The 17519-nt window shown below is 43.8% G+C and overlaps 1 protein-coding gene across 3 annotated transcripts in view; it reads left to right on the top strand.

Moving 5' to 3' along the window:
* The window catches only part of NBAS (NBAS subunit of NRZ tethering complex), a 415971-nt gene that overhangs the window by 33080 nt on the left and 365372 nt on the right, over positions 1–17519 (top strand). For all 3 annotated transcript variants that reach the window (XM_072143606.1, XM_072143607.1, XM_072143605.1), the window contains exons 10-11: positions 9911–10049; positions 12169–12237. In XM_072143606.1, coding sequence (XP_071999707.1) covers positions 9911–10049; positions 12169–12237 — 208 coding nt within the window. The remainder of the gene's footprint in view (positions 1–9910; positions 10050–12168; positions 12238–17519) is intronic.

Below are 17519 nucleotides of genomic sequence, written 5' to 3'. Positions count from 1 at the left end.
GGGGGAAGAAAGCGGAACTTATTAGATATGTCATCTAACCCCTTCGCCTTCACTATAGTCCGGTGTTTGTTTGATGTCGCTTTAGTGCACAAAATCCCAGCTCCTTACCTTAAGAATGGATTATTGGGATAGGAGGCCTGGCGATCTATACAAGTGAGGGTAATGGGATTATGCAGTCACCATTGGATTACAGGAGGCAGCAAATCACACGTCTATGTGACATTTGTGAGTGCACTACATAGGAGCCAGGGAGGAGTAATATACAGCCAGTAATTGTTTCCTGCATTGATCTGATGGGATAGCATTCGTCAGATGGGGACTGATTAACCGGAGTCCATAGACGGTGTCATGTGAGCCCTTTAATAGCTCATTGACTTGCTGCCGCACACACTCCCTCATTGACGAAGTTTATACTATATTGAGCATTTCATTATGGGGACAATACATTATTAAATGCCTGGAAGATGTATGACTGGGTCTCTAGGATTTTATGGGCCTCAGGATGACATCCCTGTAGAGGCCGGACTGTTTATGACTATTCATATGGCAGATTGTAAACCTCTTGCAGCCGGGGGCCACAGTGAATCAAGGCTGGAGACCTCAAGTAGTGTTAGTGGCAAAGTATATCAATAGTGATTGAAGATTTGTCTGTGGACTGTGACATATCAGGGCAAAAAATACATATATGTTCCTTTATTATGTGCTATAAAGAATGTACTATAAATTTACTTTGAAGGAAATCTACCATCTAAGTCCATCATGATAAACCAGGGACACTTACAGAACCAGGCACCATGGCTGTGGTAATCATCTTATTTCTGTTATTCATGGTCTCCTTCCTTCTAAAATCGACCTTCAAAATAATACTAATGATCCAGAATGGCTCCTGTGGGTGTTGCCTCCGTACTGCAGTTTCACAAGTTGTTACACTGTGCAGGAGCACTCCCCCCCCCCCACCCCCCACATGCTGTAACAGTCTATCAAACTAAAGAATGGGGGCCTCTGGTAAAGCCTTCCAGAGCTTTTTTTTGTACTGTGCTATGTTATGCTGTGTGCTGACAATGTGCTTAGATTATTAGGGTACAGGGTTTATATACACTTTCATTTAGATTCTGAACATTCTACTAGTATCTGACACATAGAAAAAGAGATGAGACAGATAAGAGTCATGAGATGGATATAGAAGACAATGGCACACTCAGCTCTTCTACCTCTCCTAATCAATAAAATACCTCTCCCCTTGGGTCCAGAGCTTATCTTGTCTGTAGAGCTGCTCTCCTCTACATGCTGCTACTGGACAGGAAGTGCCTGTGTCTGTAGTGCTCTCTGCCTCCTACCCCTCCTTCTGCAAAAGCTGTCGAGCTTATTGTCGTTTCCTGAGACAACCAAAATATAAACAGCAGAAATTATATTTCTGAAATGCTGTTAAAGGAAATCAACCATTTAAAAAAAAATCTAGAAATACTCACCTCTGCTCCTCTTGATGTTGATCCCGGCGCTGGCCTCTGCTGGTCTTGACCCGCTGGTATGACCTAGAAAAGAAACTTAATTAGCCAAACGGAGTTGGGGGACAAGATGATGCCCTGTGATCTCGGCTGCTAATAATGTTTGCCCCGCACCTCCCTCACCCATCCTGGGAGCATTGGAGAGGGAGGTGAGATGCGTGCATATTTAGCAGCCCGGAGCACCGGACATCTTGCCACTGCAATCCGGCTGGCTGATTTTTCTAGGTCATCCCAGTGGGTGAAGACTAGCAGAAGACAGCGCCGGGATCAACATCAATAGGAACTGAGGTGGGTATTTATAGGGTTTTTTTTTTTTTTTTTTAATTGAAATGGTTGTTTCCTTTAATATCATTGAAATAGAGAGTGTGTTATTTTGTTATCATGAGTGTATTTAATGATCTTGTCTTAGTCGGAATACCCTGTAATTTGTATAGCGATAAAAATGTGATGTTCTGTGAAATAACAGATTCCTAGGAAATGTTTGGAAATTGATAGGCTAACTTTGAATGGTCCCTAAGCTGCAGTAACCTGTCTTGCCCATTGCACATTTTAAGGCACTGGGTACTTCTTACTCCATTGTTTTGGTCAGCTGATAGGTGTTTGTATCCGATATTGATGACCTATATTTTCTAAAAATCACCAGTATTAAAATCTTGAAAAAATTATTTACCCCAGAAAATACTACAACCCAGAAACCTAACTTTTCATCTTTTGACATCCGCCTTTTTTCGGTCAACCAAGACCCGTAGCGTATGGCCGACTTTAAAGAAATTTGTCTGTGTTGCGTCCTGAGAACGCGGCAGACAGACGTGTCTTTCTGTTTGGCAGTAACACGACAGCCGCGCGCTCACCAGATATACACTGATGTCTCTAGAGTTGCAGGTATCGGAGCTGTGGCACCGTCTTGGGAGCGGGAGCAGATGTTGCTTTTAGTGGCGGCAAGGCATGTCATTAGGAGAGAGCAGCTGGCATCACCGCACTAACATCAGCTTAATACTTTTCCCTCTATCCTGTATTCAATTATAGATACTGTTGCGGAATTAAAGAAAGTCGCTCGAAGTTCCTTTATAGACGCCGTAATCCGGTGTAAATGTCTGTGCGAGGTGGGCACAGGGGGGCACTAAGGGATATGCAGAGACGCTGCTGTCGATGTGATGCGGCTTTGAAGTAAACACTGCCTTTCTTCACACTTCCAAGAATCCTGCGCAAGCGTCGCGCACGTCTTACATGGAGGAGAGGATGATGTTACTGTCATAACCAAGGGAAAATGCTGTTTGATTGCGAAGGAATAAGATGTTTGTTTGCCTCGGATTGCCGCTCGTCAACATATCCACAGCTCGCTGCCAGCTAAGGAAGTGCGTCTGTGAAGATGGCATCAGACTGGCAGATTATTAGATGTGTGCAGGGACAGGAGCCGACGTATGTGTGTCTGTAAACTTCTCTTTGTATTCCGGGGACTTGTCATTCACACAGTAGAAGCCATTGTGCTGCTACCCATAGGTTCATTAGGGGGCATTGAAATCCACAGGTCTCAGCAACACCAGTGAGGCCTACAATGGCTGCTTCTTGTGGCAGATTATTTGGCATTGGGAGGTGGTGGATGGTTATGCTGTAATACGTAAATGGAGAGTCTCTGAGACAGACCAATAGATTCCAAAATTCAGTTAAAAAAACAAAAAAAAAAAACCTTATTCTGAAGTGTCCTCTCAAGGGGATTTGTTAAAAAGAAGTTCTGGTTTGTCCACCAAATGATAAGCCGTTCACAAGCGCCTTCGTTGCTTAAGACCCTGACCTGTAATTGGTAAGACAATTTTGGTATTGGGGCAGCTCTTTGTAATGTAGACACCTCTTGTTTCAATTTTTCAGTTCTTTTTCCCAACCATGACATTTTTGGGGGCAGCTAACGAAGGGAACAATTCTCCGTTTTTTGGACCCTTGACAGTAAACATTTTCAAGAGGTGTCCACCATGCTGAACTCTTAGCTGGTCATCTATACTCTGTATGAGAACCTGGCTCCAGAAAAGCTGCTCTTGATACCTACCCAACTGAGTTCACTTCTGCTATCACCAGGGAACACTAATCACTTTGTTACTGACCCAAGCTTTGTTGGTGAAGTACACAGGTGGACCACCCTCTGTTTTTCACAATTCATACTTCTCATTAAGGTCCCTTGACTGTAAACATGTTACAGAGTGCCCCCCATGTTGATTCCCCCCCTCAATGATCAGCAATAATATGGATAAGAACCTGGCTCCGCATTGATCGGACCCATTTGAGGTCACTTCTTCTGTCCTCAGCATGAATCGGTAAGGTAAGCACTACACGTGGATTTTAACCCAATTCAATCATCGATGGGCTGATTGAAAGTTCTCAACCATTTCCTAGAGTAGCGTGTCGGTGGGGACACGGCAACAGTGATGTGTCAGTGGAGATGAGGATGAGGTTAGTTGGGCTGAGTTCAAACCAACCTGCATTGTGGGTTAAACTCTGATTTTTAGGAGAGGAGAGCATGAAGTCTTTAGTTTGTCTTCCGCTCCCCGTTGACTACAACGTACAGTGGGTTGCCTTCCTTTACACATTCATTATTATTGCAAAAATAAAAAAAATGGATACTGGCTGTTGTGCTATTTTTTTTTCTGTTTGATAACAGAACTTGCCAAACGTAGGTGTGAACTGAACCTTAACGTCGCAATCTCCATTGCAGATTCTGTCCGAAGACTTGGAGAGGATAGTCAGCAGAATTTTTTTTTTGTCTTGAAAGGAACCTTATTGCAACTAATTTTTTTTTTTTTTTAAGAGAAAAAATCTCTCTATTAACCATAGTTTTTTAATATTATATTCTGACAAACAGTCATACATACAACTTGTGTCATGCCCAGATAGATCCATTCCATAACCTGCTCATCCATCTATCGCAAAGCTCTTCCCGGGCACCAGGAGGACCCTCTTATCACTCATTAATGGTGGATCAGACTGCAGGACGTCCGCCCAGAGCTCATGTAACACAGATGTCTGCTGCACAGTCCGTGGCTGCCTCTCTATTATTGGCTTGTGGTTTCTTCTTAACAGCCAAGTCTGAATGAGTAACAAATCACAGATAAACTGCGGTTCAGATCTGTCTGATGGAGATAGCGGCAGTGCTCGGCCAGCAGGACCTCAGATCTACAAAGGAATTAGTTAGTGCATCTTTTTGATAATCGATTGTCTGACACTTTTTTGGAGAAAAGCCCATTGCAGGTTCTGACCCCTGGCAAGTGTCTAGCAACAAAGTTGCTTGTGAGAAATACGACATACAAACAGTTAAAGGGAACCTGTTGCTAACAAAAGCAGCATAATATGCAGGCAGTATGTTGTCGAGCAGGAGGAACTGAGCAGATTGTACATAATGTCCTATCTGCAGGCAGCTTGTTGTAGAGCAGGAGCAGCTGAGCAGATTGTACGTAGTGTCCTATCTGCAGGCAGCATGTTATAGAGCAGGAGTAGCTGACCAGATTGTACAAAGTGTCCTATCTGCAGGCAGCATGTTATATACCAGGAGAAGAGCTGATTGTACTTGGTGTCCTATCTGCAGGCAGTATGTTATAGAGCAGGAGTAGCTGAGCAGATTGCACATAGTGTCCTATCTGCAGGCAGCATGTTATAGAGCAGGAGGAGCTGAGCATATTGCACATAGTGTCCTATCTGCAGGCAGCATGTTATATACCAGGAGAAGAGCTGATTGTACTTGGTGTCCTATCTGCAGGCAGTATGTTATAGAGCAGGAGTAGCTGAGCAGATTGCACATAGTGTCCTATCTGCAGGCAGCATGTTATAGAGCAGGAGGAGCTGAGCATATTGCACATAGTGTCCTATCTGCAGGCAGCATGTTATATACCAGGAGAAGAGCTGATTGTACGTAGTGTCCTATCTGCAGGCAGTATGTTATAGACCAAGAGTAGCTGAGCAGATTGCACATAGTGTCCTATCTGCAGGCAGCATGTTATAGACCAAGAGTAGCTGAGCAGATTGCACATAGTGTCCTATCTGCAGGCAGCATGTTATAGAGCAGGAGGAGCTGAGCATATTGCACATAGTGTCCTATCTGCAGGCAGCATGTTATATACCAGGAGAAGATCTGATTGTACGTAGTGTCCTATCTGCAGGCAGTATGTTGTAGAGCAGGGGGAGCTGAGCAGACAGTACATTTTGTCCTATCTACAGGCAGCATGTAATAGAACAGGAGGAGCTGAGCAGATTGTACATAGTGTCCTATCTGCAAGCAGCTTGTTGTAGAGCAGGAGGAGCTGAGCAGATTGTATGTAGTGTCCTATCTGCAGGCAGCATGATATATACCAGGAGAAGAGCTGATTGTACGTAGTGTCCTATCTGCAGGCAGTATGTCGTAGAGCAGGAGGAGCTGAGCAGACCGTACATTTTGTCCTATCTACAGGCAGCATGTAATAGAACAAGAGGAGCTGAGCAGATTGGTGTCTTATCTGCTGACAGTAGAACAGGTGGAGGTGTCATACCTGCCCAGCTCCTCCTGCTTTATACGTGCTGCTGCCGCTGGGATAATTTCTACAATCTATTGACCCCTCTAGCGGAATGGTCATTCATCCCAATGACCTATAGCTGTATGTATCGCTCTCTTGATCAAGTTCTTGTGTAATGATGGTTGGTTGGCGGTGATTTATCTCATTGAACAATAGTGCCAGTGCCAGTTGAATTCCAACTATCCCCTTTTTTCCCTGATTTCTGACCCTTACACATTAGTTGTCCGTCTGAACCAGTTTTGCATATGGTGGTGATGGGGTCTAAAACTATTCCCCGGGTATCTGCAACTTCTAATACCGCTTTCTGGCCTTTACAGTGTGAGACTGTCAGTTTACCTACAGCATTTACTTACTGTTTACTAACCCTATTTGATTTAATCAATCAATCAATCCCTTTAAGGGACTGACTTTGCACCTTCTTGTTCTTAATGCAAGCATATTGGGGCTTGTTTACTAAGGGTCCACGGCAGCACTTTCGTCAGACTTTCCGTAGTTTTTAGGTTTCGCACGGCTGTGACCGGTATTTAGCAGGGGATTGTGTCGCACAACATCGGATTTCGTCGCAGTTGCGCTGCTTTCATGCGACGGAAGTCAGTGGGCGGGCCGTGGGATGATCGACTGATTCGGACTGAGCGTGGGATTTAACTTTCATATTTTGACGCAAGCCCTAGCACCAGGAAGAAAATGAACTCCGGCGGACCTGAGCGGGGAAGCAACACATGCAGGATATCGGGCGCACGATCGTAGTGAATCGCGGCACTGTGCATTACAGACACATTTACTTACCCATCCGGAGGAGTTCACTGAAAGTGCCTTGTCCATGCACTTTCAGTGAACTCCTCCGGATGGGTAAGTAAATGTGTCTCCACTTGTTCCTCTAACTATCTGTCACTCTGTTAGGAAATGGAAAAGCTTAAAGATATCACTATGAGCTGTAATTTTTTTTCTGTTTTTTCTGGGGTTTTTTATTTTTTTGTCTAATTCCCCTGCCAGGAAAAAAAACAAAAAACTAGTGACATCTTAAGTGGAGGGTTAGCAATGAGTAATAACGTCTGCCTTTTAAAACAAAGGTACGGACAATTAGGCGCAATCTTCACCTGCTGACTTGTCACTCCGGGTATTGCGTGGGTACACGGCTCCGTAAACAGTCGCCAGATTGGAGTTTTCCTGCGAGCCAGGCATCGCACATTTTTATCATCATCTAAATAATATCAGCTTCAGGCAGAACCTATTTTACGAGTGTATTTTTTTTTTTTTTTGTGTGTGTTTTTTTCCCCCCTCATATAATTTTTCTCTCGGAGCAGAGTTAATACGTTGTTGTGTTGATTCCAACTGGCAGAAGCTTCGCCTGGTAACAAATGAGAGAGCAATTACTGTGATTTGGAGTAATTACTTTTTTGTGGAATTGGCACATTTTCCGTTGTTATGATACAGTGCGCATTAGGAAGGTTGGAGTGTGTGTGGCTCTGGTTATTAGTTTTCTGTGACGCGCTCGGTTAAGGAGATAACTGGTTTTATGGAGGAGAACAACTACTACTTAGATTATGTACACGGTTTTGTACGAAATTGGGGCTCGATTTGACGGCAAGTGACGGCGCAGATCACTCCAAATTACCTTCCCAAGGCCATGTGCTCACCTTGGATCCGATCCCAGGCATAGCACATGCCCTATGGGGAAGGGAGGGGGTAAGCGCTCCTCACCCCTCCCCTTTCCATTGAAAACTGAGCAACAATGCTGTAAAAACGGCAACGTTTATGACATGCCCTGTATCCGGCTCAGTCATGGTGCGGTTTGACACTGTGTGCTCACCACAACGTGACTAGGTGCCATAGACCTCTATCTGGGTAGTGTGCATGCGGCCTAACCACACATGTAAGTATACACTCACCGGCCACTTTATTAGGTACACCTGTCCAACTGCTCGTTAACACTTAATTTCTAATCAGCCAATCACATGGCGGCCACTCAGTGCATTTAGGCATGTAGACATGGTCAAGACAATCTCCTGCAGTTCAAACCGAGCATCAGTATGGGGAAGAAAGGTGATTTGAGTGCCTTTGAACGTGGCATGGTTGTTGGTGCCTGAAGGGCTGGTCTGAGTATTTCAGAAACTGCTGATCTACTGGGATTTTCACGCACAACCATCTCTAGGGTTTACAGAGAATGGTCCGAAAAAGAAAAAACATCCAGTGAGCGGCAGTTCTGTGGGCGGAAATGCCTTGTTGATGCCAGAGGTCAGAGGAGAATGGGCAGACTGGCTCGAGCTGATAGAAAGGCAACAGTGACTCAAATTGCCACCCGTTACAACCAAGGTAGGCAGAAGAGCATCTCTGAATGCACAGTACGTCGAACTTTGAGCCAGATGGGCTACAGCAGCAGAAGACCACACCGGGTGCCACTACTTTCAGCTAAGAACAGGAAACTGAGGCTACAATTTGCACAAGCTCATCGAAATTGGACAGTAGAAGATTGGAAAAACGTTGCCTTGTCTGATGAGTCTCGATTTCTGCTGCGACTTTCGGATGGTAGGGTCAGAATTTGGCGTCAACAACATGAAAGCATGGATCCATCCTGCCTTGTATCAACGGTTCAGGCTGGTGGTATCGGTGTCATGGTGTGGGGAATATTTTCTTGGCACTCTTTGGGTCCCTTGGTACCAATTGAGCATCATTGCAACGCCACAGCCTACCTGAGTATTGTTGCTGACCATGTCCATCCCTTTATGAGCACAATGTACCCTGTAACATCTGATGGCTACTTTCAGCAGGATAATGCGCCATGTCATAAAGCTGGAATCATCTCAGACTGGTTTCTTGAACATGACAATGAGTTCACTGCACTCAAATGGCCTCCACAGTCACCAGATCTCAATCCAATAGAGCATCTTTGGGATGTGGTGGAACGGGAGATTGGCATCATGGATGTGCAGCCGACAAATCTGCGGCAACTGTGTGATGCCATCATGTCAATATGGACCAAAATCTCTGAGGAATGTCTCCAGCACCTTGTTGTATCTATGCCACGAAGAATTGAGGCAGTTCTGAAGGCAAAAGGGGGTCCAACCCGTTACTAGCATGGTGTACCTAATAAAGTGGCCGGTGAGTGTACTTTGTAACATGAGGCCTTGCTCACCTCTGAGCATGGTGTGACAGCAGTTGTTCCATTGAAGAGAGTTTCCACAATCCAGCGTGTAATAAAAATCAGGATTTTCGAATATTGTATATGGCCGGAAAATTCATCCCACAGCAATTCATATCAACTTGACGATGGTGTTCCCACTGTTGCGGAATTTGTTTAACCCCTTCATGAATGCTAATTGCTCATCTTAATGCTGTATTTGTGTATTTTAAAGGACATCCACCACCAGGATGAAGATGTGTGCCCCCTCTGCTAGGATCCGCTCTTCTTTTAGCTTCTTATGCTCTGGTTTTTACAAAAAAAGGCTTTTAAAATTATGCAAATGAGGGGCTCTGGGCTCCATGGGTATTAATGGAGCCCGGAGCCCCTTAGACTCATTTTGCATACTTTTTAAAGCCTTTTTTACTTCAAAACCAGGGCATAAGAAGCTAAAAGAAGAGTGGATCCTGCCAGAGGGGGCACACACCAGTATGTCAGTGTGCTGGGTTTACAATCCTTCATCCTGATGGTAGATGTCCTTTAAGTCAACCTACTGAATAAAATTAACCTTTAAATCTTCCTTTATATATTATAAATATTTATACTGTATAAATCCAGGTTCACACAGTCACGTAATGGTTTTTGCTTTTTTCCATTGTTATTGAGTTAGTTGGTCTCCAGAATTAGTCTCTCCCCATTATAGACCAGCAAGAGGTGCCTTTAATTGAACGCTGTATTTGTCTGTGTACTTTTAGGCTCCTGCTAGTTGGAGGCAGTGAGACAAATGAAGATGGAGTGTCGGAGGCCACGCAGTGTGGGCTCACGTCCTGGAGAGTGCTCTCTGGCTCCCCGCACTACAAACAGGTCACTAATTACACGGACGACGTGGGCACGGTAAGTAATGCGGAGACGCCTTGTGTGCATCTTAGTATTCATTTGCATTCCTTAATTATTTATCAGAGCATCTTTAATGTCCTTAGTTAAATTTTCAGCAGTTTAACATGTTTACAGTAAATTAAAAAATCATCAGATGCAGCGTGTGGATAACCGCAGGCTCTGATCTGCTATGCCCAGACGCTATCTTACATTTATATCGCTTTGTGTAACATTACCAGACAAGGAGACGGAATTATTTCCTCTTACCTTAAATGATCTAATATCCTCTTACATATCAGTAAAAAAAATGGCATGCATATAGCTCGTGGCTGCACACATAGTCAATCATTTGCAGTACAGGTGGTCCCCTACTTAAGAAAACCCGTATTACATACGTTCCCTAGTTACTTTAGCCCTAGGCTACAATGATCAGCTGTAACCAAAAGTGTCTGCCATTAAGATGTATTATTAATCCTGGTTTTTAGGACAATCCAACAGTTTTTTAAAATCCAGTTGTCAAAGAGACCAAAAAGATTTTGGCCACAGTTACAATTATAAAGTATCGGTTCCGACTTCCATACAAATTCAACTTAAGAACAAACCTACAAGAACCTATCTTGTACGTAACCCGGTGACTGCCTGTCTAGCCTTGGCTGTGGTTCCAACTGTGCTTTTTATATGGGATGGTCCTTGCTTTCTAGAGGAGGAATTGTGGTTTTTAGTTGTCCTTTTCTGGGGTCGATGATGGTGTTGGCACCTCTTTTTTCATACAGCGGTGACATCCCTTGTTCTGAGGACCTAACATCCGGCTGCATGCACACTGATTATTGTTTGGGGGCTAGGTAAGAAAGTTGTGGTTGGTTGATCGATGGTGGTGCCACGATGTTGCCTAGTCAAGTGGGTGCTGGCTTCCCTCTGTTGTTTAGGGTGGGTGCCGTTTGTATACCTTTGTTGGCTGGCATAGGGGGTGGTGGCGGCGGCATCTGGCTAGTTAGCGTTTGAGTGTGGTGGCATCCCACTATTGTCTTGTGTAGGGGGCATTGTAATCAAACTGTCTAGCGTTAGGAGGCAGTGACATCCCACTTTTGTCTAACGAAAGGGTGGTAGCTTCCCACATTTGTCTATCATAGGGGGGGAAGTGGTTGGATGATTGATGGCGGTGCCACACTGTTGCTTAGTGAATGGGGAAGTAGCATCTCACTGTTGTCTAGTGAAGAGGGTGACCCTTGTTGTTGGATGGGGGGAATGGGGGGGGGTGGATGAGCTGTATTTAGTTACCCATATTCTTGGGGAGGAGTCTGACAACTTTTCTCAATGTTGTCTGAAGAGATTGGGGAGGGCCATAGCTGGGAGATTTATCATGGTGCTACACTGCTTTCCAGGAACTGAGTAGTAGTGTCCGTACTGTGTTGTCCAGGGAATAGCCTCCCACTGTGTAATAAGAGGGGCGGTGGATATCTCACCTTTGTTGCTGGGTAGTAAGGGTTGCAGCAATAGGCCATATTTTTGGCAGGGTCCATGTTGCCAGGGGAACGGTGTCCTTTGTTGTCAAAAACGGGAGGCCCCTTTTTTTGAGGGGAGGTATCATTTTTGTCCTCAGAAGGTTGAAAGTGACAGCAGCACCTACTGTGGTCATTTAGAGACATCTTGCATCCCTTGTCTGGTGGAGGTTGAGGACTTCCCTGGTGAAGCCATTGGTTACATGCTGTGTACTGGGATTACACTGGGTTCGTAGCACCAATTAAGTGGTTAACAGTAATGTAGGGGGAGGGGGGAGCATTGTCAGATTCCCTAAACCAGTCATATAAACACATTTCTAAGAATGTTCCTAGTTACCTCTTTGAATTCAATTAAAGGTTTTGCTCTGATAAACAAAGGATTTTCAGAACCACAATACATGTGATAATTCGGATGTATCCGGAATTCTCTGTACTTGTAAAATTAATTCATAACATTCCCAAAGGGGCTTAAAAAGCGTCCTGGGAAATATAATGACCTAAATGTTTTATTTATCCCCCGTCCTTTGTCATATTTTCTTGGGTTGCGTGAATTTCAGTTTTGCAAAATTAGTTTTTTTTTTTTTTGTTCCTGTAATTTTAGTTGTCGCTGTAACGCATGACTTGATCTCGTTTTGCAGGCGCTGAAGGGAAAAGGATTGTGGAGGATTATTAAGTTGCGATTATCTAACAGACACGGAAGCGTCCAGGTAATGGGGATTTACTTCATTAATTTAGTTCCAGCATGTGAAACACAATTTGATTGTGAATCATCGGAGTAGGGAAAGGCAAGGGAAGAATGGCTTACCGGGGCGACTCCGGAGCTACAGTTCATATTAATAATCGGCTGTGGCTTCTATATTTGTCTAACGGCATAAGCTGAAATTGTATTTATTGTAGTATAATAGGGTTTTAGTGTGTAAATACTGATATCAGGAGACTGTTTGCATTACTCGCACTGAACATACGCCGCGGTCTGTGTAGTGCTGTGTATTGCTGGAGTAACTTATGTGTATTACTCTAGTGTCTGTACCGTACATGCAACATAAAATTGTACGGTCTCATATGTGTATCAAAATTACTTAAAGGGATTGTTCCACCAAATTGACTGACTTACTGTATCCCCTGTCCTGTGGATGTAGAGCTGCATTCAAGCCGCACGTGTGTATGATGGAACTTTCAGGTCTTCAGTAATCCACCATGCACGGGAAGAGGCCTGGTCATTGCGTGCCCATAGTCATTGCGTGCCCATAGTCATTGCGTGCCCATAGTCATTGCGTGCCCATAGTCATAGCGTGCCCATAGTCATAGCGTGCCCATAGTCATAGCGTGCCCATAGTCATATCGCTGCTGTGATAAAGCTTCTCTTGTGTCGCAACATAACATGGAATGGAGAAGTTTTGGTCCCTGATTTCTCCTGCCGCTTGGATCTCCGTCAAACTCCTAACGGGAACTCTTAAAGGAATTCTACCATCAAAATCCATCATGATAAACCAGGGACACTAACTCATAGATCCAGACAACATGACTGTGGTAATCTTCTTATATTTGTTATCCATGGGCTCCTTCCTGCTAAAATCAACTTTTATATTTATTCTAAAGAGCCTGAGTGGGCATTACCAGAGCACCTCCTAGCTGTAGCTTCACAGGCTAAGCAGGTAACCCCTCCACCTGCACTTATTGTTTCTGTAACACTACATAGACAGAAGTCGCAGGGGGTTGGTGAGACATGTTCTGCTCATTGTAACAGTCTGTGAATCTGCAGCACAGAATAACACCCCCAGAATCCTCTAGGCTCAGTAGCTTAATTTTAAAAGTTGTTTTTAGAAGGAAGGAGACTATGATTACGGTGCCTGGATCTATGAGTAAGTGTCCGGGGTTTATCGTAATGGATTTTGATGGTAGATTTCCTTTAACCTTATCCACAATTATTCCGCATGGGAGCAATGCCCAATGACCTTTGCTTTCGCTGTCAGGCTGACGCCGGATCCTTCCTGCACTGTGTCTGGTCCTGCCCTAGGGTTCATGTCTTCTGGTCTGAAGTGCTGGAATTCCTAAATCTACACTTTGATTTCCCACGCTTAATGTCTCCCTATGTGTGTCTCCTCGGCATCATAAATGAAGTTGTCAATGGCCACTATGACAAAATTTTCTTTAGGTTTGTCTTATATTATGCCTGAAAAGTGGTGATGATGACTTGGAAGGGCCAGGAGCCCCCTCCATTAAAAAGATGGATACTACTCATTGACAGTGTCATTCCCCACTACCAGTCCCTGTATGTCAATAGGAAGTATTCCCAAAAGTTTGATCGCATCTGGTCCAGATGGTGCGTGACTCCCCATACAGCCTTATAATCACATGTGGTATCTACTTCTCTCCATAATGAAGGAGACTGAGCGTGCTTGTGTGTGTGCTTGTGTGTGCGTGTGTGTGTGAGACTGATTTGTCTATGTGTCAATAGTTATTTGTGTCGTAACAAGACGTCTGGCTACAGTATCCTGCTATCATTTATTGTACCATATCCCTCAGTTAATATTGGAAAGGAGTAAGACCCTGATTGTTACCATGGAGGTTCTTTAATAATTCTGCATTGTGGGGAAGAAAATATGTAACAGACAATCTTGTTCTTTGGTTTTGTTTGTTGTAATTGTAAAAATTTATTTAAATGCCCTTTTACACAATCATTTTTTTTCACCCCAAACACATTATCTACAGAATTTTCATGAATAAAAAGTGGACAAGACTACTTTTAGAATTATGAATCTATGGAATAGCTGAGCTCAAGAGCAAAACACCGCAGGGAGAGGAGAAAACCTAAAACAGACGTCCTAGATGCCTTCTACACCAAATTAACATTGAGGGTTATGTAATTGCTTGTAATTGTATATAATTGTGTTCCCTTATGTTCTTTCCCATTAGCTCCTTTCTTTCCTGGGCTGAACTTGATGGACACATTTTTTAATATAATTTTTTTCAACCGTTCTATATAACAATGATACCAATGGGATATTACATTATAAATTGGTGACCTATTCTCACATCGGTAGAGAACTGATCTGATCATACTGTGGGCATCATTATATATCAGACACAGCGCCAAACATATGGTAGTGACCATGCCTTGTATTACAGTTTCTTTCTTTGGGAATGAATTATATTGCTGCTATTAAAAGTTTATTGAGGACTCTAGTAAGCAGTGGGGTGGATATCTTGCAGGATGCCCCTACTCATCCAATACAGGCAGTCCCCTACTTAAGAACACTCGACTTACATACGACCCCTGGTTACAAACGGACCTCTGGATATTGGTAAGTTATTGTACTTTAGTCCTGGGCTACAATGATCAGCTGTAACAGTTATCACAGGCGTCTGTAATTGAGCTTTAGTGTTAATATTGATTCTTATGACAACCCAACATTTTTAAAATCCAATTGTCACAGAGACCAAAAAAGTTCTGGCTGGGATTACAATGATAAAATATACAGTTCCGACTTACATACAAACTCAACTTAAGAACAAACCTACAGACCCTATCTTGTATGTAACCCGGGGACTGCCTGTATTGTTATAGCCACAGGGCTACCTCGATCCAATATAAATAATTTATTACAAAGGATTTATCCACTACAATTACGCATCATTTTGGAGATTTTTTTTTCTTTAAGTGGCTTAAATTTCACTTAAAGGGCATCTGTCACCAGGATGAAAGACTGTATGCAAATAAGCTTAAGTGGCTCCAAGCTCCATTAACACATATGGAGCCTGGAGCCCCTTAGGCTCATTAGTATACAGTCCTTCATCCTGCTGGTAGATGCCCTTTAAAGGAGGGAATTCTAGAAAGGACATTTTGTTCCCTACCTGATAGGGGTAGTAGTTTGATGGGGGTAGAATCTGGTGACGGAGTCCCTACAAGTCATATTTTCTCTCCTAGGAAACACTTAGTGGGGATCTTCTCTGTAAATGGGCCGTATGATTGTGGGTGATTGTGGAGGAGGCGGAGTGGCTACCCGCTATTCATTGCAATACAGGCGGTCCCCTACTTAAGGACACCCGACTTACAGACAACCCATAGTTACAGACGGACCCCTCTGCCCACTGTGACCTCTGGTGAAGCTCTCTGGATGCTTTAAAATAGTCCCAGATTGCAATGATCAGCTGTAAAGTGTCTGCAATGAAGCTTTATTGATAATTCTTGGACCTATTACAGCAAAAAAATTTGAAACTCCAATTGTCACTGGGGCAAAAAAAAAAATTGTCGGGAACTACAATTATAAAGTATACAGTTTCGACTTACATACAAATTCAACTTAAGAACAAACCTACAGTCCCTATCTTGTATGTAACCCGGGGACTGCCTGTATGTTGCTCTTCTTACTCGGCTCCTTTGTCAGTAAGCAGCGCTAATTTAACAATCCGGTAACACAGATGCATCTCCCCGGAGAGCAGAGTCCGAGCTTGTCCTGCGAGATGTGTTGGATGCAGCAATGTAATCCTCGTCCCGCTCTGGGGCGTTTGTTATTAAATTACTAATGCATTTGAATTCTGATTCTCGGGCTCCGGGGACCTCCTGTAAGCAGATGGTTAGCCTGGTTTATAGCCAGGACATGCTTCACGTGTATATAGAGAAGTGGAGTGCGGATGTGGATACTAATGGTTCCATGATGAGAAATTGAAATAAACACGTCTCCTAGGAGCCACGGATAACATCGATTATGAGGATAGACCTGGAAGTATAAAAATGTGGGATAAAAAACAATATTATTGCTTCCCTATTATTCTTGAAGAGGTTATCGACCACAGGCGGAAGACCTATTTGCATGCATAAGCCGTATAAAAGAGATGCAGTCAGTGGCATCACATCTCCCCACCAGAAAGGGGATATACTACCAAAATAAAATGTATATCAAAACTCACCTTTCTGGCTTCCCCCGCTGCTGGCAAAAAACTGGGGCAGGGGGCTGGCTATATACTGGGGCAGGGGGCTGGCTATATACTGGGGCAGGGGGCTGGCTATATACTGGGGCAGGGGGCTGGCTATATACTGGGGCAGGGGGCTGGCTATATACTGGGGCAGGGGGCTGGCTATATACTGGGGCAGGGGGCTGGCTATATACTGGGCAGGGGGCTGGCTATATACTGGGGCAGGGGGCTGGCTATATACTTGGACAGGGGGCTGGCTATATACTGGGACAGGGGGTTGGCTATATACTGGGGCAGGGTGCTGGCTATATACTGTGGGATATGGGCTGGCAGGCTATATACTGGGGCAGGGGGCTGGCTATATACTGTGGGATATGGGCTGGCAGGCTATATACTGGGGGGCATGTGCTGGCTTTATATTATGGGGCAGGATCCGACAGGCTACATACTGGGGAGACTGTGACCAATGCATTTCCCACCCTCAGCTTATACTCGTAACAGTAGGTTTTTCCAGGTTTTTGTGGTAAAATTAGGGGCCTCGGCTTATGCTTGGGTCGGCTTATACTCGAGTATATACGGTAAATCGAAGGGAGCTCCATAGATTATATACAACCCTTACTGCACCCGTCCTCAGGTGTCCAGGAAGACCAAACACACTTTCTGTTTTATCCTTGCTTTTGAAAAAAAATAACTTTTGTAAAAATCGGCGATCGTAGCTGTAAGAGGGCTTGTATTATGCAGGTAGAGTTGTTTTGTTTTACTTTTTTTAAATGGCACCCTTTTTGGCGTTATTGATAATTTACTTTATGCTGTATACATAACATGATTCTACACAATCATGATCATTTTATATTTTCGCTTACATGGTGTTATTGGAGCTCGTCTTTTTTGCTGGACAAGCTGTATTTTAATTGGTGCCTTTTTTGGTTTATAATTTTTTTTTAATTGTTTTGCACAGTGGTTAAACCGAAATCAAAGGTTTTTAATGACTTGTGCTATATATATATATATATATATAGTGCATATAGGCCAGGTTGTGATGGTATTGAAATGCCCATTTTGGTTTTTCTTT

Source organism: Engystomops pustulosus, chromosome 3 (genome assembly GCF_040894005.1).
Source record: "Engystomops pustulosus chromosome 3, aEngPut4.maternal, whole genome shotgun sequence".
Taxonomy (NCBI): domain Eukaryota; kingdom Metazoa; phylum Chordata; class Amphibia; order Anura; family Leptodactylidae; genus Engystomops; species Engystomops pustulosus.
Note: the sequence above shows the minus strand (reverse complement) of the source record. Positions and strands in the feature narration are given on the sequence as shown.